The 27,988-nt window shown below is 42.3% G+C and overlaps 1 protein-coding gene across 2 annotated transcripts; it reads right to left on the bottom strand.

Moving 5' to 3' along the window:
* Positions 1 to 13: 13 nt before the first annotated feature.
* LOC113034784 (striatin) lies at positions 14 to 27,982 on the bottom strand. 2 transcript variants are annotated; one of them, XM_026189809.2, is made up of 17 exons: positions 27,628 to 27,980; positions 14,281 to 14,384; positions 11,993 to 12,066; positions 10,085 to 10,163; positions 8,910 to 9,074; positions 8,611 to 8,746; positions 8,350 to 8,512; positions 7,512 to 7,622; positions 5,470 to 5,613; positions 5,222 to 5,358; positions 4,469 to 4,644; positions 3,935 to 3,982; positions 3,727 to 3,848; positions 3,467 to 3,634; positions 3,234 to 3,374; positions 2,535 to 2,723; positions 14 to 1,580 (listed from the first exon to the last, which is right to left on the bottom strand). In XM_026189809.2, the coding sequence occupies exons 1-17, from the start codon at positions 27,838 to 27,840 to the stop codon at positions 1,411 to 1,413; spliced, it is 2,340 nt and encodes a 779-aa protein (XP_026045594.1). In that variant the 5' UTR covers positions 27,841 to 27,980; the 3' UTR covers positions 14 to 1,410. The 2 variants fall into 2 exon arrangements, with proteins under 2 accessions (XP_026045594.1, XP_026045595.1); XM_026189810.2 differs by lacking the exon at positions 7,512 to 7,622 and having other exon boundaries at positions 27,628 to 27,982.
* Between the last annotated feature and the right edge of the window lie 6 nt (positions 27,983 to 27,988).

Genomic DNA, 27,988 nt, shown 5'->3' with positions numbered 1-27,988 from the left:
AGCCTCAGCCAAATTAACATTTTACAGCAGGTTTTATTTTGAACATACTTTCATATACAAACCAGTGACTGAGAAAATGGCTCATTTGAAGCTGTACTCTACTCGTACAACATCGTAACTTTTCTTATTACCCTCCTCAGTTTACAGTAAACTGGAATTGCAGGACATTTCTCTTCCCTTGGTGTCGGATGGTCAACTCATTTCAAATAGTCCTAAAGTACTGCACTAATTTCCTGCTAAACACTGGACTACTGTAAATATCTGGACATGATACATCACATTGTAGTTAAGCATGTCCACACGACTGGGGAAAATTACATACAGTACAAGCCATTCACTTCAAACATGAGCAAACTGGCCAAAAATCAGTTAATTATGCCTAACGTTGACATCTAGAACCAAGTTTGAATTGTAATTATATAACCAAGATGGTTTACTTTGGACACATATGTTGGTAATCTTACTTCTGAAGTGTACAATTACTTGAATCTAACAAACAGGCAATATAATTAATGGTTTTTATCACTCTACCAGCTTTGAAATGCACAAAACTGATTCCCCAACCACACTTATCAAAAAGGAGCACTCAAACTCACGCTGCACAGTAAATTTTAAGACTGAATATATATTTTGTTTATTATAAGCATTTGTAATTTTACATCCAATGTTAAAATCAACAACTTTGTGACAACCAGCTCCGATTCGCCGCCACCCCCCTCCCTCCCTGTTCCCCGAAAACAAGCTTGTTAAAATAACGTTTTCAAGACCTTTTTAAAGCAAAGGCACATTTGTCAATACGTGTTTTTAAAAAGGAAAATAAAGGCAGGCCAGCAAGCAGAGTCAGTCTGGGAAGCAGACAAAGAGGAAGTGAGAGGCTTCCGTGACAGCTCCAGCGGACCTTCGGTACCCCACGTTTCTGGAACACAACAACAAAACCTGACTTGGAGTAAAGGGCCCGGACCTGGTTTTGTCTCAGAGGGAAGGTCGAGGGCCTGAGGGATCCGAGGTGAGCGTGAAACCACACGGGCAGAAGAAGAAGACGGGGCTTGAGACTTCATTTCTCCACTTCACGCTCTAACACTTGTCCTGAGCCTCTGAGCTTTCGAGGTTAAATTTGAGTCTGTATGCAGGGGCGCTGTGGCCGGTCACACCCAGGCCTGCCTGGATGGTAGATGGGGGACCAGAAGGGCAGTTCCCCTCCCGACTGGCCTCCCTGCTGACCCTTTCTATGGACAGTCACAGCCCTGCTAGTGGCTACATAGTCTGCAAGTCCGACAGGAGACCAGTGGGCTGGGTGAGGTGGGATTGGATCCCTGCCTGAAGGTCCTTCCTCTGCTGTGTCGCCATTGGTCCCTGATCACGGGAAGATGAGTCAGAGAGCGGGGCTGTGGGGGGAGACGCAGCTCCGCGTCATACAAACACCTTGGCGAGAGCGTCTGCTCCAGCACTAGCAATGTAGCATTTTGACGGATGGAACGCCACATCGTGGATCGATTCCTCAAACTTCTTTCTGTGAGCCGTGAACTCCTGGATGCAGGTTTTACTCTCCAGGTTCCACAGACGGATAGAGCAGTCGTGACCTGTGGAGAAGATGACGAGTGAGAAGAGTTGCAGAAGTGAATTTGCGCGAGTATGAACAGCTTTATGAATAGGGATGGGTACCAGTATCTGGTGCCATTATGGCACGGTAGTAACTGTAGTAACCAGACCTACTGAGATGTCATACACTTTGGATTCTAGCCAATCATTTTACCTTTGCAAGCGTAGTAGGCGGGCCCAGGTACGTATGTTCTTTTAGAGCAGAGCTACAGATTAAAAATGCCCTGGCTGTACTTCACAGCAAAAGATGAAAACTCAGCAGCAACAAGTGCTTTAAGGTGATACTGTGCAAAGGAGGTAACACCTCGAATCTGATGAAACACCTGGCGACGCATTGAGTTTTTTTAAAAGCCGAGAAATGCACTGTATTTGATAGCTTGATGCAAGACCTCACACCACATCTACTGCAGGTGTGGGTGCCTGTTATCGGACCCGGAGTTAGCAACATCCCCCAAGAACCCGAAGAGGAGAGTCCTGGCCCCTAGCCCTGCCAGTGTAGCAGAAATGATGACGGATGATGATGCAGCAGCAGCTGTTCTTCTCTGCGTGAGTAGCTTAATGTTGTTCATGTGTAATTTACGTTCTGTGTTCTCCATTCTTTAAGCACCGGTTCGAGCACCGGCACAGTTTCAAAAGTACCGGTTTGGTACTGGTATCGGAAAACGTAAACGATACCCATCCCTATTTATGAACACTCTTATAAGTAACCCATAACAGTGTTATAGAGAATAATCCTTTAATTGTCCCACAAGGGGAAATTTGGTGAATATTTTGAGAATTCTAAACACTGTATATTTTCTTCTAACTTCAGACGCATCTAAAATGTTTCCAAGTAAATTCAGCCGACACACTGTTGGGCGAATCCACCTAATAAACCAGAAAATGTTAGTTTTGGTCAATTAAATCTAGGATAGGGAGATTCATAAGGTACTTACTGCCTGACATAAGATAAAGTCCATTAGGGTCCACTGCTAAGCTGGTGACAGCATCCAGATGGGCCACCATGGAGTGAATCAGCTTCCCACTGTTGTTGTCAAAGAACTTGATGTGTCTGTCCTCCTGCGCAGTGATGGTGATGGGTAGAGTGGGATGGCTGAGGACCTTGTTGATGTGAGAGGGAGTGCCTGTTGAAAACAGATGAGCACAATGGACTTTAAAACAGCAGCTATGAGACAGCAGAATAACTAAAGGGATGATCGGTCGGGGGGGAAAAAAAAAAAAAAAATCTCTTTTCAAAAATTTACAAATCAGGGTTCTTGGCATAAATATAAATTATGGATTTAAATGCACATGTACAATACAATTTTAGTTTTGTAGACCTCTCATAAGTTTTTTTGATGCTGAAATGCATATTTAGTGTTGTAAAACACATATTACAAATACTAAACATTAACATCTATCTCCAGATCTTTCTAAAATTAAACTAGTTTGGACAACAAGCAACAGCAGCGTTTTATTTCCTTCAGCCACCACTAGATGTTAGTAAAGACCCTTTATTATGGCCTTAACATGTCTTCAAAAATAGCTTCAACCCCTGAAAACTTTTACTGGTGATAAGCTTTTAAGGTTTTTCCTCCACCGCTATCACACTGTGCTAGTGTTGGTGTGTTAGTGACCAACAGCTCCAAACCTACCTGGCTCCAAATTGGACTCCAGACTGAGAACCAGCTGACGGGTCTCCATGTTGAAGAGGCCGATTTGCCCGTTTGTGAAAGATGTGACCAGATGAGCTGGATCACTGCACACCAGATCTACCGAGGAGGGAATTCCCAGCTCTGGTACAGGAAAAACACAAACAAATTATTTTACCTGCTCAGTTGACAAAATGTTGAAAAACGAGGATAAGCAAGACGAGTAAAGTCAGTACTTTTGTTTTCGTTGAATACTGCGAGGGCAGGTGAGGTGGTGTTGGCGTCCCACAGTCTCACCGTCCCATCCGCGGAGCAGGAGAGAAGGCGCTGGTGTGCGCTGCTGTACACCAAACCCCAAACAGAGTCCGTGTGTCCGCTCAGGGCTCCTCGCAGCACAGATGGATCTGTGAGAGAAATAATGAAGAAGAACTCCATTCAGACATCGTGATCTGATTAGAAAACCCTCAAATTACAACAAAACCCACGAGGCTGTTACCGTATGAGTCGTAGGGGTCGATGTTGGGATTGGGGGTGTTCCAGCACTGAATAGTCCCGTCGACACCACCGCTGAAACACTGCTCCCCTGTACTGCTCATCGCCACACTCAGTACAGCACCCCTGTGGTGTAAATCATGAATCATCTATTAAACCAGCACTAACACAAAGTTTTATTCACGCCGTGTTTTGTTTTTGTTGTTTTTTACCTGTGAGCCCTGAAAGTGTAGATCGGTTCCACATCTAAGGACGTACTTCTGCAGACAAACAATTTGCATTTTATTATGACATACAGAACTAACCAGCAGAGAATAAATGTCAAAGACTTGATTAAATGCTTTAATGTGCCGTTGCACCACTGAGCTGATATCACACTGTTTAATTGTCTTATTCACAGTAACTGTTCCCCTTAAAAATGACTTCAGCTTCCTAAAATCCAAATCACTACCAGACTGTGTGTGGGCTGCAGAGTTGTGACACGGCAATAACAAGTCTTGGGAAGCAGTGTCGTCAGCTCTTTGTCACACATGGGATCGGTTTCCTGTGACTGTATCATGTGACGGCACGGCAACAGAGACAAGCTCACTCCTTACGGGCTTCCAGTCAAACAGACGAGCTTTTCTCTTTAATCAGCGTCGCTCTGCTGCTGCAGCACGACACGCTGAGCTCAGAGCGTCTGTGCGTTTAATTATTAAAAAACAAAAACAAAGGATGAGGTGATGTCTGAGTAAAGGCATTCGTACTTTTTGGCAGGAGCGGTCTTTTGGAGGTTCCACATCTTGAGCGTGTGGTCTTCTGAAGCGGTGATCAGGACGGGCTCCACGGGATGGAAGGTCAGAGCCCGAATCCCATCAAAATGACTCCTCAGAGTGAATTTGGGGTTCCATGTTTTTCTCATGGCGTCTTTGTTGTTTCCAATCTGAAGAGAAGATGGCAGAACTCAGCATCCAATCAGCAGAATGAACAGCTTCATAAAGTATAAGCAGCAGCTCAGAGCAGAGCCACAGTTGGATGCGAAGGATTTTGTTTATTTATTAGCAGCATAAAGTAACAGTTTCATTGATTTATATATAAAAAAAAGAAGTATGATTAAAAAAAACCCCTCAAAGGCAGCATAACTGTCACTATTTACTGCCTGTCATGAAAACAACTTAACATCTTTGTTAATTTTTCAGTACTTTGATAAACATCCTTTTTTTGCATAAAATAAACATCAGCCCATCTTAACACAACAAAAAAAACAAAAACTTTTGGAGCCACGTGACTTATATTATTGCAGTAAATGTGATCTAAAAAGATCTTTTATCTTTATTACATTTTGTTGGCAACAGTTTATAAAAACAGCTTTTTGATGTGTTTTTCCCCTGTGACTTAGACAATGTTGTTGCGATCAGAGAAAGAAAGCAGGATGCCACATAAGCTAACATAAGGAAGTAGTTTTCTCTGAAGAAGTGGTCCTGTGAGTCTTTGAATGATTTCTGTGTTTTCCTACTCACATCGTAGGCGAGACTGTCGGCCTCGTTGGCCACAGTGAGTCCAGCCAGCTCCCCCAGGCCCAGCTCACTCTCCATGGCCTCGTCCGTGCTCATTATGAAAGACTTCCCTGAGGTGGGCGGGAAGGTCAGCGACTCAACTGGGAAAAGAACAAACAATTAAATAAACATGCAACCCGATAACTTTGTGGGCAATTTTATCTGATCTATTGTTTGACTTCTACATCCTGCTGGTATTTTTTCTGGAGCACCTTCATCCGTTCGGTTTGCATCGTGCTCGTTGAATCGGGGTACGTTGGGCCGGGATTGAGGGGCGGGTGCAGGCTGGATGTGGGATAAGTCCTCTGCATCTCGAAGGTTAGCCAGCATGTCCTGCAGCTTGGATCGATTGGGTCCTGTTTAGCAAGTCAGGTTAAGAGTTAAAACAAAAAACACACACATAAAAATATTTTGTCAAAAAGCTGCAACTACAGGCTGAAAGAAAGAATGCAGATAAAGACGGAAGGAAGGCAGCATTAAAAGGCAAGAAAATAAATTATAAACTCTGATTGTAAAGGAAGGAAAATGAAGAGAAGCCACCAGAAAAAACCTCGTAAAATGAGAAAAAGAGAAGTTGCTGAGGCGCATTCATCACCAAAGGGTGTGCTGTGTGGAGAGGGTAACTTCAGATAGAGCTGCGTTTTGAGGCGTGATAAATGAATATATAAATGTATATGTAGTGTTTACTGTGCAGGACTACAGGGCTGCATGCATTTCCTAACAGAATTAAACCTGATTGTTCAAGTAAGTCGTTTGACTGTTTTTAAAAGTCTCCTTGTGACAGAAAGCAAGACTGCAGGCATCAGCTTAGCTTAGCATACAGTCCGGAAAGAAGGGCAATAGTTGAGCTCAGAGCAGCTGCCAGGGAACCTGCAGAGACTTGAGGTAGTCCCTGGGGATGTGTACGACACGCAAACATGGAAGTGGACTTTATCTTCTAATCTATTTGCCTTTATACTGGGTGTAAAATATGTTATACATTGTATATATGAGGTTTCAGCAGGCCATGGGCTTGTCTATTCATTTGGGAATTGAGCCCATTTTTCAGGGTTTCTGGAATAAACAAAAGGCAATTAACAGCTAGAGCTAAATGTAATCCCTCTTTTGTTTCAACACATGTTCTGCGAGCAACCGGAGCCTGCTCAAACCAGATGGTCAATAATGAATATGCAGATATCTGTTTATATTAAAAAGATTGCCAATGGGAGGAAAGCTCTGTTGACTCTTACCTGTTGTTTTCATATAATGGTCTCTGAATGGGTCAAACTAACAAAACATAACAGACTAATTAGCTTCAGAGGTGGATGTAGCTCAGTTTCCTTACATTACCGTAGAGGAAGGGCAGCTGTTATGCTGCTTATAGCCAACAGATGGATAACAGAGTATATTGATCGTACAATTGAATTCTCAGCCCAGTAGAAATATTTCTCCCCCCCAAATGTCAAACTACTTCTTAAAGTGCCAGATGATCTCCTCCACACAGGCACCAAAGTGATAAAGCTCCAACACAGCAGGAAAAAAAGCCAACTGTGTAAAGTGGTGTTACAGTCAAGAGCAGAAGAAAGTGAAGCAAACTTGTTGTTGATCTCATGATTCAATCACAACAGCAGGAAAGCAGAGCGTGGGTCTCAAAACAAATGTGAAATCTAAGAGCTCTCAGTGGCTGAATGGGTCTGAAGTGGGCTGCCATTATGAGAGCTGTAGTATTCAGCTGAGTCACTTCACTGAGTCACTGAAAAAAATAGCGTTTAATTGCCATCAATTTATGGCAGCGGCAAAATTACTCGTTACTGTTGCATCAACATGGCTGACAGATGAGGGTAAAGATGGTGAGGATTATGTTATTATGACTGGAGAAGATACAGAAACAGATGACTGAGGGTACTATTGCTGGCCCAGATGGGACACAGATGGACCTATCGTCACAGCTAACTCATTAATCTTATATTTGACAGTGTAGAGGAGAAGATGAATACGGCTTTTAAAAAAAAAAAAAAAAATGCTTAAATGGGATAAACATGCATTGAGCATAACAATGAGTTTGGACAGGAAAATGATCACCAGAAGACAGAAGAGACATCAGTTTGAAAAGACGAAGAAGACGAGAGACAAAAAGATAAATGAAACTGAGGAGCAGCCAGAGACGGAAATGAAATTTTGTTTTTGATTTTAGGCTTTTTGGCTTAGCTCAGGAAAAGTCAGGCTCTACAAAGAGAGGAGAGGGAGGGAGGCAGCATCGCCCGACAGGACTTACTCTTCACCCCCTTTTTCCCCTTGCGCTCCTTTTTGTACTCCTCCTTGAGTTTGGTTATCAGGCCCGGGTCCACGTCCCAGGCCTCAGAAATGGGAACCTGCTCGTCCTTTTCTACACAGGGAGAACAAAACCAGACCGAGAGGCTGTTGAGGAACTGGCCTGGTCGAGGCCCGATTTGCCTCGCAGGGCCAAGGCTCATGCTCTCCTGGAGGCTTCCCTCAGGAGAGCAGAAGGTCTGAGGTGAGCACCTTTGACATTACATAACTGGGAGCAGCATTTTCAGGCATCTCTTTTAATCTGCTCACGATTTCTTTTCCAGTCTATGTAAAAGTAATGGCAGGGTTGTTAATGTCATGTGGCGGGTTCTCAGTGCTAAATCTGACCAGAAAAATCATCCCATGCATAGTCTAGTGTACTGACTTTAGGTTTACAGATGACTCAACACTAAGATCTGTGGTCAGAGTCAAAGAAAACACCTCAGCATGACATTAAGCCCATTTTTTTTGATCAGTGAGATACACCGGGAACACACAAACAGGAGTGGGATGCACATTGTGGTCACAGGTTGGCTGGCTATGGGAACACACGGCGGAAAGGATAAGAAACTATGATTAAACATAAACTCCCAACATCATGACTAATGACCACAGCATGATATGTGAATGACAAGTACTCCATGAACGGTCACCAAACTGAAAACAAGATCTTTACATTTACTCACAGATAATACAAAAAGGAAACATTTTGATATCATAACTGCTCTAATTGTATCTAGTGTCTGGCTAATAGTGTCATCCACTCCAAACTCTGATCTGTTGGTGATTAACGTGTGACTCACCCCAGTCTGTGCCGTCCCCGGTGCCTCTAGTCTCTGGCGAGGTGTCCATCTCGTCAGGACTAGACAGGAAGTCGAAGCCCTTCATCACTTCCTCTGTGTCAGGGTCCTCAGTGGTGTCCATACTGGCGGGCGACGTAGACGATGCAGGCTTCTTCCTGATGATCTGCAGGGAAATCATTGCCGGCCATTGTTAATAGTATAGTAACAACTTCTGCAAAAACACGTGAGAACAGAAGGTGGGAAGGTCGACTGGTTTCTTACCGTCCTCGATTCCACGTTAGTCCTGTCTTTCCCCTCGCTCTCCTCTTCCTCGTCTTCATCGCTGAACTCAGCAGCTGCATTCTCAATGAACTTGAAGGCTTCCAGTACAGCGCTGGTGTCAGAGAGCTCCGTTTTCCTGTTGAGTGAGAATGATTCATGCATTAAACACACAGCTGCACTAACTATGCTTTTAAAGCAAGCCTTTCAATTCCATTATATCAGCTTTATTTGACTTTCATTTTCAGTCATTCTGTGATATACAAGGAGTGTATAGACACCCTTAAAGGGTGTATGCTCACCCTCTGGTGCCCTTTGTTGTTGCGTCTGTGCCGTTGACCAAAGGCTCGGTGCTCGTGCGTTCCCCTGTCCTTCCAGCTCCATCCCCGGCTAGTCCTAGCAGTGCTCGGACTCGCTGGGACTTTACATCTAAGATGGTGTCTGTGTAGCCCACCTCCTGTAGGTACCTGGAACAAAGTAAGAGGATTTAAATATGGATGCATATGGTTTCCCCCAAGTTTTTAAGTAATATTTGTGCAGCAGTAAAGTCCTGCAGTGACGCAAAGAAAGACAAAATTAACCCGGCTGCGTTACTTTTACTGTCTTGACCTCACCATGAAAGACACAAAAGCACTTCTCGCTGTTAAAAATGTCTCTAACAGTCAACAGTCTCACCACGACAAGCTACTCATCAAATATTACACCTGCCCTGTGGGGACGCAGAAGAAGCTTTAGCAATCTGAGCGGGCGACTGAATGAAAGGGAGGGGTGTTTTAGCACATTATTGATCTGTCCCATGACACGAACTCGTGAATAAATTGGCTGCATCATCAGGCGGCATGTTGGGGCAGATGATGTGTGAGGCTGCCTGATGGTGTCTGGTTTATTTACAATGACAGACTAGAGAGCAGGATGATAGGATAACCACACTCTTGAGTGTGCTGGGTGCACCAGAGGAAAGGAAACACACGGAGCAGGTAATGATGGCTGCTGGCCATGTGAGGGAGCCCTTTCCCACACTTTCTTTTTTGGCCCATAGTAAGTAGACTGACACAAGGGACAAATATCTCAGAGAAATGTAAGCAGAGGTTGGAAATTGATTAAACTTGATTCAAACCAACGCTTTCTGCTTATCGGGCCCATTCTACGTGTTTCTACAAAAGGGTTTCAGTTTTCTCAGTTCTGAGTTTGAACACAGTGAAGAAACAGCAGAAAAAAGGTGTGCATGTGACTCAGGGAAAGGCTGTCATGAGTTTGACGTAACTGATTTGCAATGTGCAACTGCCAGGGAAAAAAAATTGCCTCCAGCAATGATTAAGCAATTAATAAGCTTGGAAGCACACCATTCCAGTGATTTGGACATTTCAGTTCTCAACAGAAGACGTCGATTTCAGTGCAGTTAATTTTAGCGAGTTTAGTAGGTTTCTGGGTTGAAGACCGTTTTTTTTGATCGAGGTTTAAAAGCGCGTGCACTCACTGTCTGAGGAGCTGACGGCCTTGTTTCCAGGACAGCTGATTGTTGAGCGATCCAGAAGTCTCGTTCTCATTGGCCTCGTCTGGAGAGAGACGAGGAGGACACAAATCAGGGCAGCGCAAACAGACATTATTTCCACTCTGTAAACACGACCGAGACATTCCTAAATCACAGCAACCATACACTCGTGTACTCAGTTTCTTTCAGTCTATAAAAGGTTAAACACACTTATAGAGAAAAGAGTATGGTTTCTCTTTGAATCGTTCCAGTGAAAACGAGTTGATTTATTAATAAACTCACTTAAAAAACAAACAAAACAAAACAGCTTTAAACAAAATATTTACATCCTTTAAAAATTTTTGTTCATTTGACAAACTGGATTTTGATGCTGCTTTGACTTTAAAGTGGATTTTCAAAAACTCACTGTCACCAGCTTTTTCCGTGACGTTAAAGCAAAAACATTTGATGTCGTGTGATGAATTCTAACACCGCTGAAACGACTCGTCTCTGCCCCACCCGTCTCATGACATACTAGAAAGATCAACAACGTGTGCTGGTGCTTCCAGCATCCAGCCCGACACGCTCCGTCTTTCTATGACAAACAATGAAGGTTTTCAAAGCTCACTTTGATACTTTAAGTCAACAGTCCGTTGGCGAGTCAGCTGGGAATTTTGCATGGAGCACAGAGACGCGTTAATGAGGTTTAGACTGGGTGGGAGAGTGTGCGTATTTATGTGCGTTGCAGGGTGGAATTGGCAGGGCAGAGAGATGAGAGTGCCTTAAAAACTGGGTCATGCCTAATTCAAGAGGGTGATGAGCGGGCAGGTGTGCCACCACACCAGCAACACCTCCCACTTCTCGTCTCTCACTCCCCCCACCCGCCCCCATCAACCAACACCTCTCCCCTTCACCTCCTCTCATTCATCAACACTTCAAGGGCTCGGGTGCTTTGAAGAGCTCTGATGAATAGAGATGAGGAGAGGAAATATCCCAATCTGACTTAACGATGGCAGTGGACCCAAACATGAGAGGCCAATTAAACTATAATAATATAACAAGAAACAGGTAGCATGCAGATTTCAGAGTGATGCTGCTGTTAAATAAGGTAAAGGAAAACACGCTAGAGATGGAGAACTGATGCCCAGCATCAAAGATTAATTTGTGCGAATTCTTCTAACTTGGTTTTAGTCATGCAAAGAGATTTGGTTGCATTTCCCAGAATTCTTGGATGTACATTCCCAAGCATCGAGCTCATTTTCCAACAACTGTGTAGCTGCTTTCCATCAGCAGGTTGAACTAGAAATGGCTACATTTTCACATTTCTACGCTCTTAAGGACTTCTTATCTATGTTGAGCTGAGAGGGAGTTGCACCCCTCACTTCAACACTAGTAGCTTTCATTGTGTGGACTGTTTCTGTTTTGATTGTTGTTCTCACAGCATTAAAGAAAAGCAGTCATTTTCATTACAGCTTACCAAGCAGATTAACAAATAAGTTAACAGGAAAAGGAGCACATTCTCGCAGTTGTGAGGCTACGGCAAGGTAATACTTGTGCTGTTTGAAAACTCATTACTGATTTACTGTTTCAGCTCCAATTACATTGTTTCTAGAAATCGGTTTTCCAGAAACAATGTCACTGTCACCCTGAATAAACCTAACCATTTCTCAGGGACTGGTTTCTATGAAAAACCTCTAAATGCTCTAGAATGAAATATTTGTACTATGGCAACGAAACCTAATCTTTCACTATTCAGGAACTTCTGAACAGATCTATCGAGACAAACAAGATTCAACACGATCGCAGGAGCTTCGCATGCGTAACCATCCTGTCACCAGAGGTATGTGAACTCAACAATCACAGTGATTTAGTGTGAGGAGGTGGAGCTGGCCGTTTGGGTCTCCATGGACTTACCCGAGTCGTAGCTTGGAGGCTTCATGTCACCTTGGTTTAACTCTGTCCCATATTTTAACTTGTGGTACTTGGCTCTGGGAGTAAAAGAGAGAAAGGAGAAAAAAGGGGGACAGAGGCAAATAAGTAAACAGGATTGATCAGAAACGGCCCAAAAAAGCTATTTAAAAAACTCATTATGCACAATATTTGCATAATAAGCTCCCAAAGTCGGCCCAGCTGCAACTTGTTCTACTTCTCACAGACCGGTTAGCTTAAACAAGAGGCACACTTGTAATAGGAACGTAAGACAGCGTGTACCGAATCATTAAATAGCATATTTCTGACAGTATATAAAACAGGACTGCTTTGAACTCGAATTTCCAGCATTTATCGGCTCATCGTAGTCTCCTGTATACGAGTGAACATATTCAAATTAAATTATTTGAATGTTTAGAGACAAATAAGGAAACAGGTAAATATTCACATTTGAGCAGCTGAAACTAGTAAATCTGTCTTTTTTTTTTTTTTTTTTAAACCAAAAAAGACGACTTAATTGTTTGTTAACAGAAAACTGATTAAGTGACTAATGTTTTTTTTCAGCTGTGGGGGATAATATATGCCAACTGACATAATAACCTTTTACTCTACAAGCCTTTAGGTTACAGTCGCTGAAATTTTATTTAATTTGTTTGACATTTCCAGTTGCTGTTCAAAACGGATAAACATTAATGCAGTTTACACATACAGTGATGACATCACAGTTTCAGGTGATTCAGCTTTCGCAATAATGACGTGAAGTTTCTTCCAGTGGCTTCACACGCATCCACAACAGTGGAGTCCACACAAGGAGCGCTTGTGTTCACTCATGTCTGTGATGCAGAGGAACCATCACATGAGAGCGGTGTGAAGCAACCCCCATCAAAATCTAATTCATTTTAAATTGGGTACACCCTACATTCAGAAAGCCATTCCTGATATTGCTTTGAGATACCCTCGGAGACATGACCGGTTGCTTAGCAACCAGGCATAGTGGTAGTAATTCTGGGTTAAGTGTTGCTCCAGAGGCAACGTCTGTAGTGATCTCACTGGAGAAAAGTAGACAAATACATGCTGCAAACAGCCAGAAGAAGATCTGACGCTCAAACCCAGAACGATGCTCCTCGCAGAGCGCATGGAGGCAAAATATAACTAACCTCTGAGGTGACCGGAGGAACGAGAAAGTGCTAACCCATTCTGACACCTGTCTAACTCAGTTGTGTTAAGGCCCTCATTAGCCTACACAATCTCCCTGCTCCCAGATCTAATTATGATACCTGCAGCCAGCCATTTCATTTGTTACCTACCCCAGTTTTCACTTTCTTGTGTTTAACCTTTACTTATCCAGGGAGGACTCTGCTCACTGTCTTGGTTCAGCAATGCTTCTTCAGCTCACAGGCTTCAAACACAATCAGAGCCTTCGACTGTCAGCCACAGAGCAGTTACATACATCCTGTGTGGTTGCTGAGACAGTGATCCGAGTGCCTGGCTACATAAAGAATGCACTAAATCACACTTACAAAAATCCAGAGGCCTATTTTATCAGTTTAAAGACTGTTAATTCTTCAAGCCCCGCTGGGGTAATGTGCTCGGTGGCTTAGAGACACTTTAATAGAGATGTGTAGACATCACTGACATCTCTGTTCCAGTGTGCAGCCATGCTTCAAAGAGAAAGGGAAATGCAAAGTGTTGTCACCACCACTACTACTGCATCGCCCTTTCGTCTTGGAAAGAACGTGCCAACGGTGACCTCGCCTTTGGTAGAGAGAGGACTCCTACTCCTTCCAATTCTGTCCTCCTGCTGGGGACCGTGCAGCCATGAGCATCTGACAGCATACAAAGCGTTCATGCCAACACTTGCTCTCAACTGGAGACATAACACCAGCTGGACTCGGGGGAATCTCTCTAGCACTCTGCTTCTGCTGACACCAGCTGAGACATCAGACTGGGACAGAGAAAATAAGAGGAAATTTTGGGGGGGAGGCAAAGAAAGCCCACTACTCTTTAAGCATCAGTTTAGCTCCGTGGCTGAGCAGGCGACACGGCATATGGCTGAAACACAGCGGTTCGAATCTTTATCAACAAATCCAACGTGATGCTTTGTTGACTAGTGAGAATCTGACACAGCTACGGTACCCCTTAAAACAGTCTCAGTGGCAGGAACCTTTTTTTTTTTATTATAAAACCTGAAAACACTGCATTTGTTGGAGACTTGCTGAGGTATGTGTGTGCTGTGGGTGGGCTGCAGAAGAAGTGGGTGGTAGGGCACTCACCTCTCTTGCTTCAGCGCATACTCGAGCATTTTGATCCTTCTGACAAGGTCTTTCTTCAAGTTCTCCTGGCCTTTCCTTTCCCCCTGCAGGAAGGCGATTTGGGCCTGAAAACACAAAAATAGGACTGTCAGTAAATAGCTGAGAGAGTCACAGTGGTTGCTTTTATAAATAGAGCTGACGTCTCAGAGGTTTTGCCATCTTAGATATTAGTTAACGACGTCAAAGAGATTTTCAGATGTTGCCTCACATCTGAAAAACAACTTCTTTTGTCAAGACTAAAATAGGATGATGTCAAATCAATGTGTGTGGCATGATGGGAAATACAAAGCCTATCTGTACTATTCTATTTTAATCTAACCTCCTCACTCCCCCCACGCGGCAACCGTCCCCCTCCCTCTCCACGCCACTGTCTCTCTTCACTAACAGGCAACAGCTGTTGACGCACTCGGTCTGAGTCAGCGTTACATTACATTGCCGGGTACCACACGCGTGCGGCCATGTGTGCACACATACACACTCGCAATGACAGCGGTGTAGCATACAAACTCACGGTGTAGCATACAGTACATGAGCTGCAGCAAGGGCACTAAAAACACAATCCAGTGTGAAGTGTTTTGCTGTGTAAAGAAATTTTTAAAAGGAAAAAGAATTATCAAGAGAGGTAAAATTACTCTATATGGTTGTATTTTATGAACCTTATTATGCCTTTTCATCCATTAAAGCAAAGCTGGTATGGCTGGTTTTCACCTTTTGAGTCCACCATGCACGTCCTCATGACAAATATTTTCCTGGTGACACCGACATTAGCAGGAATCTCAGAGGACTTTGGCAGGTGTTTATGTGTCCGTCTGTGGGCAAAGTCTTTAAACCACGCAAGATACACGCACAAAACACAGAGGTTTATTTAAGAAGAAATTCAAGGTAAAATACAATCCAGCCTCAGTCTGATGATTTGATGACCCAAGCCTGATGTGTCTTCATCTGGCATACACAATATTTTTGAAGACAATTAGGTGATTAATTCAGAGAACTCATTGAGATTGCTGCTCAAGTAATTCCATCACAAGATGGTCTCTAGTCTTTTATTATTAGATAGCCCCTCTGTTTTTATGTGGTTTTAACTCAATTATTGTGAGGCTGGAGAATGAAAATCATTTTAAACACAGGAAAAAGGCTGTAAAAAGTCACAGATCCTGTAGAGAATTACAGTATCGCCTCCGAGTTTTAGCCAAATTAGCAGACATTTCCTTCTGGTTTTGTTCTGTAATAATGCTATGTGTGTCTAGATCAAAGAAAAACGCACATTAGCATACATTTTCACTTGAAAAAAAAAAAGGAAAGAAAAAAAAAAGTATGCGTTCTTCCCAGCTTAAAGATTCCCGTTTTGGTTAAGCGTGTATTACATCCTTATAAATATGCCTTCCACTAAATATAGTCACAGGAGCCAAATAAAAGATAAACCAAACAGACACAGTCCATCGGACATTATGAGGTTACAGCAAGCCGGGCAAATGACTCTTAAAAGCTGCTAAAGTGTGTAAAAGCTGTGCTGTTTACAGAGAGGATGAGAATGCCGCCGTTTCCATTTCACTGCTATAATAAAATTGCTGTAGAATCCATCTCAGTTGCTAAATGATCACAAGAAAAACAAGAAGCACAAGAAGGGATTTAAGTGCCTCTGTGGAGCTAGGAGGAGATGACAAAATTAACTGGAGTAATGTTGAAAATCATTAACACAACCTGAACAGCATCATTAAGGTCGATATGTTGCAAAGAAAGATGGAAAGCAGGAGCACAAGTCTGACTGCTCCTGTGTTTAACTTCAAAAAGAAGACGACAATTCCCTCTAAAAACATCCAAGCTCACATCTTAAGGGGATGGCTATTAACTTGTTTCCCTGCATTTCACTCTACATGCAGAGGATGGTGCGAGTTTGAGTGGGTTGTATCACAGTTTCACATGGATAGCAAGTAGCGCTGCTGCAGCTACTGTTGCCTGCAACAATGAGTCATGACAGCACTTCAATCTGCCTCGAATTATTATGAGCATTTCCTTCATCTCTCCATCACCACAGTCATCTGTAGATGAACTCATCAAAACCAGCCTGCTGTTGTGAAAGTGCAATTACACCTCAGAGTATTTGTCCTCAGTGTGACAGTGCAAACAGCATGGAGTTCAGCTAGGATCAGTCGCGTGATAATAGTGTACACGTGCTTTGCTTCTGAAAGCTGGGTAAGCAGCCACTCTACCTCATACCACTCTAACCATTATATCTACACAGTCTCCAGTTCCTTATTCAGCTTGTTTTATGTGCATTGATCGATAGCTGCATCCATAGTAATGTATTCGGGACTGACAACAACAATATTAACTTTTACTCATCCTTGAGCCACTATGGATGTTGATGGACAAACAAACAAACAAAAACTATTAAACTTTTACTTATTTTTCTCATATTCATATATTGTTATGGTGGATCCAGGTGGATGTGCATCCAGCATAGCCAGTGTAGAGAATGATGAGTGTACACGTTACACCTGGTGCTACTTCAGAGTGTCTTAGGTCAACTGAGAACAGCTGGATTTTTGGCTGGGCTAAAGCTCAAAGACGAGGATGCCCAATCTATAAAGGGCGATGCTGAGGAGAACTGCCAGCTTTAGTAACGTCATGTCACTGAAGTGTTTGTCTTGTGTTGATGTTCAGCTGAATGACTTGTTATTGCAGTTCCAGTTAAGACAAAGGCCAGAATTACTGCTCAGCTAAGCTGCTCTATAACTCAACTAAATCTTCCAAAGCACACATAAGAGAGACAGAAAATGATATACAAATACTTGCAGAATAACATTTTACTTGCTATGTTACCTTCAATATGCCCTGGCAGCAGAAGATTTATATTTCAGTCCACATTTCAGAGCTTAGACACAAGAGCTATAGACACAATTTCACACCGTTATGTGAGCAGGTAAAGGGTGTAAGATTTTCTCAGCAGTGATGCTCTGCTGTAACCTTTGATGCATGTATGGGTTTGTGTTGTCCATTCTTATCATTCCAATCAGATTCATGCTAAGACGTGGACAACAGGAGGAGGCAGGGCTGTAAAGCAACTGATTACCTGGTGGAAAACCAGGTGAGAGGGCGGCAAATTAGAAGAATGTAGTTATAAAGGACGGAGGGGAAAAAGGCTTCTTTCAAAGAGAGTAAGATCTGAGGAGATGCGCAAAGCTTCAGCGTCAATTAAATACAAATTATTTTATGCTCTGAATCATGTAAAGCTACTCTAGTAGAGTCCAAGAATAAAAACATGGAGCTGTCCAAGAACAAAACAGGCTCATAAAAAGGTTCATGATGAAAGTAAAATAATAGAGTGTAGAGGACTAGAGAAAATTACAGTAAAGTCCAAATCATACACATCACAAAAAAGACAGTAAGCCCTTATTTATTAGATGAAACACAGATTTGTCCCTGCGGGTGGACTAATGATCAGGTTTGTAGTAGAGCTGGGCGATAGAACGATAACGATATGTATCGCGATATAACTTTTACTCGATAGAGAAATTAAGCTATCACGATAGACTTCGCCGCTCTTGTCCTCTTAAAAAAAAAAAAAAAAAAAAAAAAAAAAAAAAAAAGGTCAGCCAATCCAAATTAAGCAGCGCAGAGCCGAACCAATCACAGCCGCAGCGTCACGTCGCGTGACTTGTTACGTACAGCACAAGTGCCAAGCCGCAGGTGTGTTTGTTTGGGAAACAGCCAGCGCGTAATGGAGGAAATGAGTGTGCCGACTAGAAAAATCAACCGAGCGTGACCGAAGAGAAAACAGATGATGGTTGCAATGCCGGAGAGATTGTCGAACGGAAGAGCCATAGAAGTTCCGTAGTGTGAAGGTATTTCGGCTATTTCAAGTCTGACAAAAACAGAGTAGCGTGCACTGTAAATGTGCCGAAAGCAAGTCTGGAAATACAATAAACTGGTGCATGCGTCACACTGTGCGCCACGTTATTGTTTCGGTGAAATGAATTTCTACAATACTGTTACTGTTAATTCTACTCTCTGCAGTGTTTAAATGCTTACATATACACACAGTTACTGTCCCTCCACACATACGACTCGGTTCTGCTTCTATGCCCCAGCTTTGTTTACTTTTTCCCACCGAGGCTTCTAGACTTCTGATTGGCCAACATTTCTGCACGGTTAGGAATCTAGCGCCACCTGCTGCTTTGGCATGTTCATAGCAGCGTTTTCCTTCATTTCTGCCTTTATGTGTGGACGGGATTATTTTTTAAAACGAAAACGGAAAATCTCCGTTTTCAAAAATACCCGTGTACGTGTGGACGTAGCCTCAGTCTCTGACTGGAAGCGCTAATTCGTCATTCGGCTTTTGTCAGACTAAAGTAACTGTTAAAACTGTTTGAAAAGCTCAGCTATACAACAAGGAGAGATTGAGAATTTCCTTTTAGTTCTCAGTTTATTTGATATTGACAAAGGTTAGTCAGTTTTGTCTGTTCTTCTGTAAAACAAACTAAGATTTATTTTTAGAATTAATATTTTGTTTCTAAGTGGAATTGACAATTTAGTCTGTTTCATTTGTTCTATTTTGAAACTTAAACGCTTTAGCGGCTGCCTTTTGTGTAGTTTGCAATATTTGCCTTTATTTATCTGAAAAAGTCTCATGTTCCTTAAGTACATCTACCCTGTTGAACTTATTATGGGAAATAAATATTTAAATAAAAACAAGCTGCTGATTATTTCACATTTTACTTGTGAGCAACGGCACATTTAAATCTTACAAATATAGTTATTTGGCTTATATCGTGATAGATATCGTTATCGCCTGAAATGAAAAAAACATATCGTGATATGAAAAAATCTCATATCGCCCAGCTCTAGTTTGTAGGTATGACAGAAGGAAAAGAGTGGCGTCAATGATGACTTATTAATAAATGGCTTTTGCACAGAAACACAGAAATGATCATGGGATGAGAAAGGACACAAATAAGGAATTAGAAAACTACTGCATCAGGAAAATCATCACAGCTTGGCTGGCTCTTAAAATAAGTTATACTGTTTATACTGGCTCGAATCCAAGTATCAGTAGCGATCACTGCTTTGGGGCACTGAAACTGGATAACGAGTAAAAGGGTCCACTTACAACTTCATTAAGCTAATTTTGGAGCTATTTTCCATTTAATGGCTCTCATATCGAGTGAATCTGGTCTTTATTTGCTGAAGCAAAAAAGTACATTTCAATTAAAATGTGTCACGACTGCTTCAGTGGAGAAAAACAGCTCAATTGTTTCCACAATGACAGCAAAGGCAAGGCCACACAGTGAAGTCCTATCAGATCCAAAACGATGACAAAGTGTAAGAACAACTCCAAAGGCTGTTATTTCACTCCGGCTCAATTCACTGTCTAATGTTCCACCGCAGATGAAACTGTACATCTGTGCTGCTTGAGATAGCAAGTGGCCATTCACTCCCTTATCCACATGAAGCGCTGGCCCAGGGACCCCTGGAGTCCTGCCGTGCCAGAGATAGAGAAGAGTGCGGCTCTGTGAATCTCTGGCTCGCCATCTCTTCTCCATCAAACATTAACCTTGGGAGGAATGCAATGAGTCAACTCTGGCCATAAAGAGACACAGGAAGCATTTAATTCCCAGCCTCACACTGACTGCATTATTGCGCTGCTGGATAAGGGCTCCTTAGTGTGTCTGAGCAAGAGACATGTAGAATGGGGCATGCATCTAGAGCGCTGGGCTTTTCAGAGACAGGAAAAGGAGGCAGAAGAGATAGGCTAATGCTAGGATAGAGAGGAAAATAAACAACAGCCACTAACCTCTAGATCCTGGTAAGCAGCACTGGTAAGATGGTTGGCTAGCTTCTGTTTTGAATAACTCTATTCTAAATTTAATTAGTAAAATAAGGAAACATGGACAGGTAGCAGCTTTCACTGCTACTCTACTACTAAATGAAAATATATCTAAGATACAGGTCTACTTTATTCTCTTAGAGTATTTAAAGGAGATACTGATTTTATAATCTTGCGGTATCATTTAGTTTGATGACTGTGGCTGCCATACCATTTACAAGAAAAATCATCTTCATTTGTAACCTTACCACACTTGCATGACTCTGACAAGAGTTAAAAGGTGGATTACTTAACCACACAGTGTTGGCAATGAATGAAAGACAACAGAAGGAAAACAATTCTGTCAAATATCTTCTTCCGCCTTTCAACTTCATTTTCAGTCAATGAATGTATGATGACTGCCAACCCCATTTCCACAAAATTTAATTAAACAAGACTTTCAAGTCTACGATTTGCGAATGCCAGACATGTTTTCTTCCAGACTAGTTCTGCGTCACAGTCAAAGACGTCCGCAAAACAATGAGTCTATTTAATCAACACAGTGAACAGTGTGAAAAATCCTTCAGCAAGGCTGAGCTCATCACACGAAAAAAGAAATTTGCCGGATATTAATGCATATTTTCGTGAGTAACCACATGCAAAAGAACGGCCACGCAGGCTGGACCTCCAGCCGCAGACTGAGAAGGTGGGGGCAGGGGGGTTGTGTAAATCCCACGTTTACAATTCAAACATCTTTTCTTTCAGGGAACACCGGATTTACTCTCACCATCACCACAAACTAGAGAGCAACGTGATGGCCGCCCCGATAACTAGCCAAGTACATTCCATGCATGCCATAACAAAAGTACCAAAAGGAAGAGAGGAGAAAAAAGAAAGAAAGAAAGGAGCCAAAGAACAGAAGAAGCAGCAGGACAGAGGAGCTGGGGCTAATGTAACGTGGCTACAGCAGATAAACATGAGCTCTTTGCAGCTCATCTGGAAAAGAATGAATCTTTGGTATTTGCACCTACTATTTCGAAACACAAGCCTCTCGTTTACATGGACACTTTGTCAGAAAACTATTCATACTGAAGTGCAAAACAGATATTCTGACTCAAGATGTTGTTGGTTGGATTTGCTCCAACCTGCAATGTTTACCAAATCCTCAGTTCATGTAATATTCTATAGCTACACTAAAAGGATCCAAGTTTAAGACCTTTCTGATACCACGCTGAATTATTTGGTACCCTTTCAACGTAAAGCAAAGTGTAAAGGTCACAGTCATTATTGCAACACATTTTTGCATGGTCTTTGCAAACCCAGCACAAAAAAGTACAGAGAACTCAAAACTCAGTATTGCATTGATACACAAGTAAGGAAATCAACAGCGCCATAGAGACAGCAAACTCACTGATCACTTACCGATTTGCAACATTGGGTGTATTAAAAACAATTGTGGACAGATATATTAGGAACAGTGACCACAGCTTAGATATAAAGTCACCTTTTATAAGTCCCTTTGTTGCAGTTGTACATTAAGGTTGAGTCCAGCTGAAGTATTCTTTTTACTATCCTAATGCTAACACCAGTTGCACAACCCTTTAGCCGCCTCCTCCACTCAGCATGCCAAAGGTAACTTAAGTGTTTGCATTATGACAGCTCTTTCCACACCCGCTCACTTCCAGTCAGACAGCACCTTTTAAAAGGCTGCAAACAAACTGCATATATTTCAAATTCAGAGCTCATGTGCATGAGTAGAGACTCAGAAATGCTTTGATGAGCAGCTTAGTGTTAGTCTGTCCAAACTGTGGTGTAGATTTCTGCTTATTTTTCTGGAATATCTCTTGCCTCCCACCTTTTGTACAACACCCAGAAATCAAAAGACAAATAATCAAACTGGCAGAGGCTGCTTCAAGTCAAAAACACATCGTTTTCACTTGAGCTCCATTTTACACTTAAACCATCATCAATCTCATGTGGAGCCGACACCACGGTGCTACCTCGGAGGGTGCAAACACAAGCCTTTTTTGTTGGGCTTCTTAAGGACAAGGGTGCTGCATCCCATGTTTCTGCATTAATATTGCATAAGCCTCGCGTTGCACATGCAGACACGAACACATGCAGGCGAAAAGCTACATTTTCTTTTTCAAACATCAGCATTTTCTCTGACAAACAGGTTGCACGGCTTTAAGGTGTTGTCTTTGTGGAACTGCATGTACTTCAAACTCAGAGATCAGCACAAACAGCAGCTTAACAAGGATGAAGAGTGTGATGATGTTCAAAGTCTGAAACAGGCAATTTTAAGACAGAGTTACTAAAAAGAAAAGAGCCTGTGGGACTGAAAGGTCTGTGTCGTCCCCGTTTTCTATATTACTTTGGTTTAAAGCTAGTTTGACACAGTTTTGACTTAATTTTCAGACGTATGCAGCGTTATCATTTCTTGTATAAACTATAATATGATGCAAAATGTGCTGGTGGATAAAATATGAGTAGAAGTTTTAGAAAAGTTCGACTCTAATTTGTTTTAAAGACAGGGAGAGAAGCATTTCAAATAAAAAAGGCAAAATGACAGACCAGATTACATCGCATTGTCACCACATTACATCAAGACAACAGCAATTTGATCTGGTGAGTACACCAATTTACAACTCTGACAAACTGCTGACCTCAAATTTACAATAACACGAAAGGAGGCAGCTCTCCCGCACACCCACGTAGGCAGATGAAGGCTGTAAGTGTGAATGGAGGAAGGAGAAGGGAATTAACAAGCCGACAAGGCGGTTCTGCAGCACAGAGAAGGGCTCTGGTGTCAGTCCAACGGTGGCAGCGGAGCAAAGCTCAGAGGGCCGGGCTTTAGTTAATAAACACAGATCCAGTCGGGCTCTTTCACAGGAAAAACACAATCCCCTTTAAACTACTCATTACATTACAAGGGAATATTTCATATGAGGTGTCGATAGCTGCCTTCTCAGTCTGTGAGATCTTAAAAATGTGCACAGTGTTTCTTTGGGAGCCCAAGTTTCCTCTGCCAGTTTCAGACGGCAAGGATATTGAGAAACCGGTACTTATACTACCATATTCTTGGATGGAAGCACGTACTTTTTGTACTTTCCCACTCAGAGGCGCACACTGAGAGGGCAAAAATAGCTTCAGCTTGGGGGTGGACATAGTATCGACTCAGGAATGACGGTGACTCCCATTTCTGAATTTTTGAATGCCACGGCATGCTTGTGTAGATGTTTGTGCACAGTTCGGTCCTTCTTTTTGCTGCACCATTGAGTTAAATATGCTTCAGGTTTTGCCATTAGTAAAAGTAAACACAACATCACGGCAATAAGTCATCTACCGGAGGCAGGGTAATTCTAGGCTGCTGCCGTCCACACGGAGTGAAGTAATCAAATAGCACGAGACTTCTTATCATGGTAATCTTATTCATGGTAAAAGCTTTTGGTGCAGAAATACAAGAGATGCTTCTATACTGTGAAGACAGCCCACGTTTCAGTGTGCACCCACATGAAGCCATCCAACACCCTGTGTCACCTTCAACCTTCTCCTGGTGTCAAATTATGGCTGCTGACAAATACTTCTGGCAAGGAGATACTCCACGGAGCAGGGATTTCCCCATAACTGGACAGCTAAGGGAGCACAGTGGATGGCCTGTACAGGAAGTCATTTTGATTCAAATTCAATCATCATAACTGAAATAGATCAGCAGTAATCAGCACAGCAGGGTGATGCGAGCTAAATCAATATAGCAATATGAACACGATTTTTTTTCCCCCTTTCTAAATGACAGATCGCTCTTACAATATGAAAATTGTATGTAAAGATCCTGGTAAATAACCAAAGGTCAGTTCGGTTTACTGGCCCCTTCTCTATCATTCAAATTAAAAACCAGCTAAACTAAACAGGCAAAGCCCTCCTCTAGTTTCAGTGCCAACATAAAGCTACTCTGACCGATCCGATGGCAATTTGAGTGACTGTTCAAGCGTTCAACTGGAAAGTAATTATCAGACCACTGACTAATTAAAAAACAGAAAAATCAATCAACTCTTTTCCATGGTATATAATATCAATAAACTCTTTACACTGATAGACACAATCCATGGCTCCTATTCATGCTGGATACTGTAAAGCTGTCTTCTGGTTAATTCTATCCAGGTTTTTATAACCTATTATAACTCGGACACCAACCCTTGCAGGGACTGGATTAACAGGAAAAATAGGAAAACCGGGGGGAGCCGCTACAGCTCACCTGGTCGAGCAGGTGGCCCAGTCCTTGTTGCAGCTTCCTAGCCCGTTTTCTGACCATAATTCCTCCTCACTTTCCTGTCTACTCTACATCTATATGTGTATCAGATTACTAGATAATAACCAAATTCAAGTTTTAGGCTATCGGAAGTTACATTTTATCTTAACATGTTTCTGCAGTTGACAATAAGCATTCTGTGGTATGGAGAGAACTCAGAAAACTTTGATAGATGCATTATGCTCACAACTGCCTTAGCAAAACATTTCCTAGTGTACGCAACATTAGATTTCACTGCTAAAATAACCCTTTGACATTGTGGAAAATTATATTTTTAGCTAGCTAGCTGCATTTTGTTACCATTTCAGTCCTCGTTTGCATATTGTGGTGCCGCCCGTTTCCACTCCAGTGGCTACAGTTTTCTGCACAGGACGCTTGAGCTCCATCACTATACATTTGAAGAAATTACACTGAAAAAGTGATTTCCAGTCATTTAGGCAGGTTCATTGGTTGTTAGCTGCATCTTCAGCAATTAAAAAAATGCATGTATTTGCTGTATTTCTATTATAAACTCTAAATTGAGTATCTTTGGGAATTTTTACAGCTGCTCTGATAATAGGAAAGGTGGACAATGTAACAATCACCAGTTTTTGTACATAATTTAAAAAGATTTATTAAGTTGAAATGAAATAATGATTATTCGGAGTTATTGTCATCGACTGTTATTGCCAAGATAACATACTAAAGAATAACTAGAGCTGTAACATATGACCACCAGCTCAACAAATCACCTCGACTGAGTCAGTCCACTTCTTACCAATGATTACTTTGCTGTAGTCAAACCATGAACGTATGATGTACAACAGCAGGAAAGGTTGGGTAGAGGAGAACAGTTTCTGTGCAGCTCCAGTAAAGAGGAGTGGCTCTGAGCATGACCTAACAGGCTGGCTGGACAACATTCCTACAGTACAAGCCCTGGGTTTGCCTTCCTCCCAAACAGTGACATAAAACACAGCTCCAACTGTCTGCCATTCATTGACTACACCACCAGTAATAAAAAAAAAGGAACAAGGAATCCTGAGAGGTGATGAAACCGCTACAAGTACAACCTTGTCAAAACTTGTAAAGATCTCATATAAGATTTGAGTCTACAGCTAAAAGAAAGACATTGTGCAGACAAGATGATGAACACTATGAGAGGTATGTTGCAGTCGGATAAGGTGGAGAAGAAACGAATGCACTGTTGATGCTGTGTGGTATCTTCCATCAAGGCTCTAGGTCCACAACAGCCTTTCATTATTCATGCATGTCTATTTATGCTCATTTAAATGACTTGCTATCCTTTCTTCCTCACTGTGCCTCTTTTCCTGAAAGTTAACCCATCAAGCCCCTCTATTGGAAAAAGTTATGTATATCTGTGGAATAAGTAGGTGTTCCTCAAGGGCACAGCAAGGTTACTCTCCATGTGGAAGATTTGTAATATGTTAGTCATCGTTTATAATCCAATATAGTGAAATATTACCACTGAAAGACATTAAGGTTAACAGCAATGTTCACAATAGACAAACTAGAGGATTTATTTTAACCAGATACATCCTGTGCCACAAGGATCAGAGCACAAATATGACAAATCCAAAAGTTGCCAATTGTCTGGTGTAGAAAGAATGATTTTCAAAGGATTAACCAGCCTGGGGTTACGTATGACAAAAACAAGAACTCAAACTGAGCGCGCACTTTTTGCCGCCACAAATAAACCACCTAAAGAGCCGTACAGCAGCCTCTCTGTGCTTCACCGCAGTTGTTGCAGCTCCTTCGCTGATAAGCTTGCTTCATGACAGCACACAGGAAGCTCAATACCTCAGCCAGACTCAAAGTGCCGCATGACGCTGATGACTCAAAACCCTACTACACTGATGAGGGTACGTCACCAGTTTAGAAACAATGCCGTGTCTCCCTCTCCTCCCTTTGTTAGCTGAGGTCAGTAAATCCATGGAGCTTCCTGCTGCAAAAATCACAGAAAGTTCAGTTTGGGATCCAGCAGCTGCCGCCCCACAGCCAGGTCAAAATATTGGAAAGAAAAACACATCTTTTAAATATTAGGTACAGTGACAAGAGCACATCTACAATAAGCTGCCCTCTCAACTCCTAGTTAAAAAAATAGTCTGGTGGAAAGAGCCCAAAATCATTTTAAACAGACCAAAAAAAGAAAAGAAAAATCCAATAAGGCTTCGTGTATTATAACCATTACTCCTGGAAGCCAGTATAGTCAGCATGGGTTAATTATTCACCTGCATACATAGTGAGAAAATTCAAATTCTAGTCTTACTGAGAATCTCAAGAAGATGAACTTTGTCAGACATCAATTTCTCGTTTAAGCAAACTCACCACTAAAGATCCCAGCTTGCATCAGGTTTGCAGATTAACAAAATTATAGTTCATGGGACGAAAAACCTGCTTTGTTCCTAAAATAAAATAGAACAAAGCAAGAAAGTAAAATAAACCGCGAATAATTTATTCTGATGCCAATCGTGGAGATATCCCCACACATATATTTTTTTTAATTTAACCTTTATTTTTACAGGTAGCCCTATTGAGACTCAGTGACTCATTTACAAGAGAGACCTGTTCGATCTGTAAGAGAAACGCCGTGCAGTGTTTTAAATTCAGGCATCAGGAGTGGCTTTACATGGCAGCTAGCTTGCGATAAGATTCATAAACAAGACATAGTTACTGCACTCTCTTGTGTAGTGTGTGCCGTCTGTCAGCACTGGCAGCTCCCGAAAGATCAGAGCATAAAAGAAACCTGCTATTATCTCTCCACATCATTTTTTTAATGGGACTGGGAATAAAGCACGATTCAAACAAACACAGGGTGATAGTAGATTTAGCTCGAAATAGCAAGTAGCCATAGTTTACGTTACACATGAACTATTTTGTCATTAAATCTAGCAATCACCTTGGTTTTAAACTGATATATTATCATGTTGAAAAACGCCTAAAGCGAGTTTATCAAACTATAAAAGTAGAGGGTAAGTTTCGTGGTTTTCGCCACAGTAAATAGGTCGCAAACAGTCGTCGTGCAGCTGGCTGAGAGGGGCGCTGCAGCTCGTTTAGCCTCTGAACTACAGCTAGCAAGCTAACCATTAGCCCGAACAATCAAACACACAAACTCAACGCGAGTTACTAGAAAAGGCCAGCCCTGGTAATGCCGCTAATATGTTGTCGTGTACAGAAAAAAATGCAGCTTTTTTACCTGTAATTCGGCTCGTTCCACCTCCCATTGTGCCCTTTCTACTTCGAAACGGGCCCATTCGTGCTGCAGGAAGTGCAAGATCCCCGGGATACTGTACTGCGCCCTAGCCGCCTCCCCAGCGTCGCCATCGGGCAGAGGTCCTTTTCCACCGCCGGGTAAAATGGAGTTGTTATTATTGTTGAAGAACACGCCGGGCCCCGCCTGTTCATCCATGGCCGGGCTCGGTGGAAAGCTTGGTCCGTTGTCTCGCTGACTCGATGTGCTATATATCAGCGGAAGGGTAAAAACCTATTGACGGCGTTCCGTCTCCTCTGCTTGGGGGAATGAACTCACTTTCTGACAGCTAGCTGTCATCCAATGA

Source organism: Astatotilapia calliptera, chromosome 13 (genome assembly GCF_964374335.1).
Source record: "Astatotilapia calliptera chromosome 13, fAstCal68.1, whole genome shotgun sequence".
Classification (NCBI taxonomy): Eukaryota; Metazoa; Chordata; class Actinopteri; order Cichliformes; family Cichlidae; genus Astatotilapia; species Astatotilapia calliptera.
Note: the sequence above shows the minus strand (reverse complement) of the source record. Positions and strands in the feature narration are given on the sequence as shown.